Consider the following 4,482-nt stretch of genomic DNA (forward strand, 5'->3'; position numbering starts at 1 on the left):
AGGCGAGCCCCACGCGCTGCGTGCCTTCCAGCCCGGGTGTGGGGGCCAGCGGGGGAGGCAGGGCCACGGGAAGGACACGTGGCCGTCTCCAGAATTAGAGCGACTCTGGGCAGCTCCGACAGGTGGGAGCTGTTTGTTTTAACTTAAAGGATTTCTCCAGAAGCCGCCGCGGACTCCGCTGCGGAGGAGGGACTCGGAAGCACGCGCACTGAGGCCAGGCCAGGCGGGGCCGGCGGGTTCTGGGGCTTTGGAGGGAGCGGGACCCAGGTGTGAGCTGCTGGAGAGCCGGGGCGAGCCGGTCTGAGCGAGACAGAATGAAAACAAGCTTCTCCCGGCCGCGGCGGCCAAAGGTGGTGATCAGCTCTGAAAAGCAGAGCTCTCTCAACAAAGCAACGCCCAGAGCCTCGCCCGCGCCGGATGGACGAGGAGCTGCTGGCTGGGATGGGGGGCCTGCACCCCAGAGGGTTCCTCAGCCTCGGGGTTCCACCAGCTCAGTTTGAAAACCACGAGTTTGTGGTGGGTTGGGAGAGAGGAGAGAGGACAGGTCTTGAGGCCACCCATGTGGTGAGGACACTGGGAGACAGTGTGGGCGCCGGAGCGAGGGAGGCTCTGGAATCGGGAGTCACTCAGCTCTTCTGGTCTGGGAGCCAGAGGATGAGACAGTGCTGCTGCTGCTGCTGCTGGGGGGGGGGGGGGGTGTCCCCTTCTCTGCTCTTGTGGGGAAAGTGGGGGGGCAGCCAGGGAGCCGACAGCCAGGCCTGAGCGGGCGTGTCTGGGGGCGCAGTGCAGGTGCTGGATGGAGTGAGGGTTGTCTGCTCAGAGGAGCTTGTCCGCAGTCTGTCTTGGGGAGGGAGGGAGGGAGGACTGAGGGACAGAGGGAGGCCGCGGTGGCGGCGTGCCGTACGCAGGGCCTCGGGGAAGCCCTGTCCTGCGGTCCCCGCCGTGTGGGGGCATCTTCACATGGGCAGCTGGCGTTGTGTGGGTCTCACATGCTGGATGGAGTGAGGGTTGTCTGCTCAGAGGAGCTTGTCCGCAGTCTGTCTTGGGGAGGGAGGGAGGGAGGACTGAGGGACAGAGGGAGGCCGCGGTGGCGGCGTGCCGTACGCAGGGCCTCGGGGAAGCCCTGTCCTGCGGTCCCCGCCGTGTGGGGGCATCTTCACATGGGCAGCTGGCGTTGTGTGGGTCTCACACCAGGGGGCAGACAAACGTGGCTTCAAGGCGAACCCACGTCCCAGCCCTGGCTGAGCCACGCACCCTGCCGGTGCTGGGGGGGCGCAGACCCCAGAGAGCCCTGGGGGTGAGGGAGGGAGGCCGGGGCTGGCCTGCGCTCTGGACCAGGATGAGGGTGGGAGGAGCTCTGAGAAGCCCGGGGTTCCGGAGCAGAAGTGGCCGCACAGAGTCCCTAGTGATGGGACTGGCTCCTCCCAGGAGCACTAAGCACAGCCCCATCCCTGGCCAGGGGGTTCCGCATCCCTCCCCTGGGAAGTCCCTCCGCAGGCTAGTGAGTGGGGGATGGGCTGAGGCTCCTCCCAGAGCCAACCCAACCCCAGAGCACCCCTCCTAAGGCAGGGCAGGGCCCTCTGGCAGGAGGGCACCCCCAGGAGCTCTGGGCCACTGGGGCGGGAAGGTCACCGGGGTCACGGGTCAGAGCTCCAGGCCGCTGGGCGGGAAGGTCACCGGGGTCACAGGTCAGAGCTCCAGGCCACTGAGTGGGAAGGTCACCAGGGTCACGGGTCAGAGCTCCAGGCCGCTGGGCGGGAAGGTCACAGGGTCACGGGTCAGAGCTCCAGGCCGCTGGGTGGGAAGGTCACCGGGGTCATGGGTCAGAGCTCCAAGCCGTTGGGCAGGAAGTTCACTGGGGTCACGGGTCAGAGCTCCAGGCCACTGAGTGGGAAGGTCACCGGAGTCACAGGTCAGAGCTCCAGGCCACTGGGCGGGAAGGTCACCAGGGTCATGGGTCTCTCGGTTCTGCTCAGGCTGAGGCCCTTCACCTCTTACAAGCTGCGCCTGAAGGCCACCAACGACATCGGGGACAGTGACTTCAGCGCCGAGACGGAGGCGGTGACCACGCTGCAGGATGGTGAGTGCGTGGGTCCCGGTGGCGGACAGACGGGGCCACTCCCAGCTGCTGGCTCCTGGAGAGAGCCCCCACTTTCGTCCTGAGCCAGGGGGGACTCGAGGGACGGGGGAGCCTGGGAGTCACTGAGCAACAGCGCACAGAGGCTCCTGGGCCCAGCGCTGCGCGGGACATGAAGGGCTTCTGCACGGAAGGAAGTCTCTTTGATTCGCTTCCAAACCCTCCGACCATTAGCATCCCAGGAATGCATAATTGATGGGCTCATTAAAAATAAATGCCACCACCGGGTAGCTGCGTTTGGAGAGGTTGCCCATTTTCTCATTCAGCGGCCTTCCCAGCGTGGCCGCCGGCCAGGAGCACAGCTAAGTGAGGGCGGCGAGACCCTACAAGCCCAGGTGGCGTTCACCCGCTCCTCCCCCGGGGGGGCCTGCGTCCTGGTGAGGGAGATAGGATGCTGCCTGGCCGAGCACGGGGAGCCCGCATCACCCCACAGTGGCCCACCTGCAGACCCAACACTGAGCTCGCCCTCAGCGCTCTGTGCTAGTCCCCCAGCCTCCCCCAGCCTCCCCCAGCGCTCTCCTCCCCAGGGCACCAGGGAGCCATTGGTAACCTCACCTCTTCATTCCGCTCTTTCCGTAACCTGGGAGCTGAGTTTCCCGGGGGCCTCCAGGGCCTTAAGGACCAGCCGGGAAGGTGGGGGCTGCTAGCTTCTGGGCCACGTGCAGACAGTGTTCTGCATAGAGCAGACCTCCAGCGTGTTCCTGCCCCAGGACGGTGCCCTGGCACTGCCCTCAGGGAGCCGCAGGCGGACTGACCCCTGGAGACGGCGGTTGTATTTGTGGCTCCCATTTTTATGTTGCCTCTCACACCACCGCGGCGGTATTTGCGACATTTGCGCGAGGCGCTAACCCTCAGGAGGAAGGAGCAGATGCCGCCAGCTGCCTGTGCAGACACCCAGCCCCCTGGCCTCGCAGCTCAGTCGGAAAGGCCTCTTGGAACCCCGCAGGGCCTCCTCAGGCCCAAAGGCCTGCTTCCTCCTTTGATATTCCAATCGCCCCGTGGTGCCTATCCTGTCATCTCCTCCAGGACTGCTCCTGGCAGGCAGTTTGCACTGACTGGAGCTGCATTGTCTCCAGCCCAGCGCTCACTGAGATGGACAGGCAGCAGCAGGTCGCTCACTGAGATGGACAGGCAGCAGGCGACTCCAGGCCCTGGGGAGCCCTGTGCTGGGGGGCGGGGAGGGAGCAGCCCTTTGAGTGTGTGGATGGTTTGTGGGGGAGGAAAAGTGACGCTCCCTCTACCCTCCTGAGTTCTTCGTCTGGTCTTTAAAGCAAACTGACAGGAGGCAGATGCACAGGAGAAAAGGTCCAAGTGTATTATGTTCATGTTCGTACGTACAGGGCCTGACATGGGGCCTGCGGACAGGCCGGCCAGTGAGGGCTCCCTGCTGCTCTGGGCCCAGGAGAAGGCGGGGCTCTGCGGCCTCAGCGGGGAGCCAGGGGAGGTCACTTCCGAATCCTGGGACGTGGGTGCGTGGGACCCGACAGACAGCGGGTGGGCATTAGTTCCAGGTGCAGGGCACGGCCAGGCAGAGGCCAGACCAGCCTGTGCCCGCAGCGGGCAGAGCAGCGCACACAGGTGGACCAGGCCCCCCTTCAGCCGCCAGAAGTCACCTCCTTCGTGACGGTCACTCCGTGGCCAGGACCAGGAGCATTGTGCCCTGGCTTGGTCATCTGTCCAGCTCAGAAGTGCTCTGGCCTGCACACCTCAAAAAGCACATGCTGCCCTCCTCGGGGCGGGGTGGAGGGCCCTGAGCAGGCTCTTGGGTGGGGCGCCTGGCACCCAGCTGGCTGGCGTGAGGGGCCCCGTGGAGAGGTGGGAACTCCCTCAGTGTCTCAGTGCCGGTCTGTCTCAGGGAGGTGGTCACACTTGAGCACTAGGTTCCTCCTCTCCTGGCACAGGCTGTGCAGGGGGTGCAGGGCACCCACAGGGAAGAGGGGGCGCCAGATACCAACAGAGCCCTCTAATCCTGTCTCTTTGATCTTGGATTTCAGTTCCGGGGGAGCCTCCAAGTTCCGTCTCAGTGACGCCCCACACCACCTCCTCTGTCCTGGTCCAGTGGCAGGTGAGCACTGGGTCTCACGGGGCCTCGTAAAACATGGCACGCACCCTCCACGCGCTCACTCTGCACGCGCTCACCCTCCGCGCGCTCGCCCTCCGTGCACCTGGCGTCGTGACTGAGGTGTTTGAGAGCAGGACAGGGGCGGCTCGCTGGGAGGGAGCATCCAGGTGAGGTCCCCACACAGAGAGCCTGGCTGTCAGCACAGTGGACTCGAACCCACTCACGAGGGCGCCCAGGCGCCAGAGCACCGAGGCTCCGCGTCCCAGGCCACGTGAAGGCGGCA

General features: G+C 65.4%; 1 protein-coding gene across 1 annotated transcript in view; it reads left to right on the forward strand.

Annotated features, from left to right (window-relative positions):
- Positions 1 to 4,232, forward strand: part of SDK1 (sidekick cell adhesion molecule 1) — a 339,428-nt gene extending 335,196 nt beyond the window's left edge. The window contains exons 35-36 of the mRNA XM_014549990.1: positions 1,977 to 2,080; positions 4,132 to 4,232. Of these exons, the coding sequence (XP_014405476.1) occupies positions 1,977 to 2,080; positions 4,132 to 4,232 (205 nt within the window). The remainder of the gene's footprint in view (positions 1 to 1,976; positions 2,081 to 4,131) is intronic.
- The last annotated feature ends 250 nt before the right edge of the window (positions 4,233 to 4,482 follow it).

This window comes from Myotis brandtii, unplaced genomic scaffold (assembly GCF_000412655.1).
Source record: "Myotis brandtii unplaced genomic scaffold, ASM41265v1 scaffold579, whole genome shotgun sequence".
Classification (NCBI taxonomy): domain Eukaryota; kingdom Metazoa; phylum Chordata; class Mammalia; order Chiroptera; family Vespertilionidae; genus Myotis; species Myotis brandtii.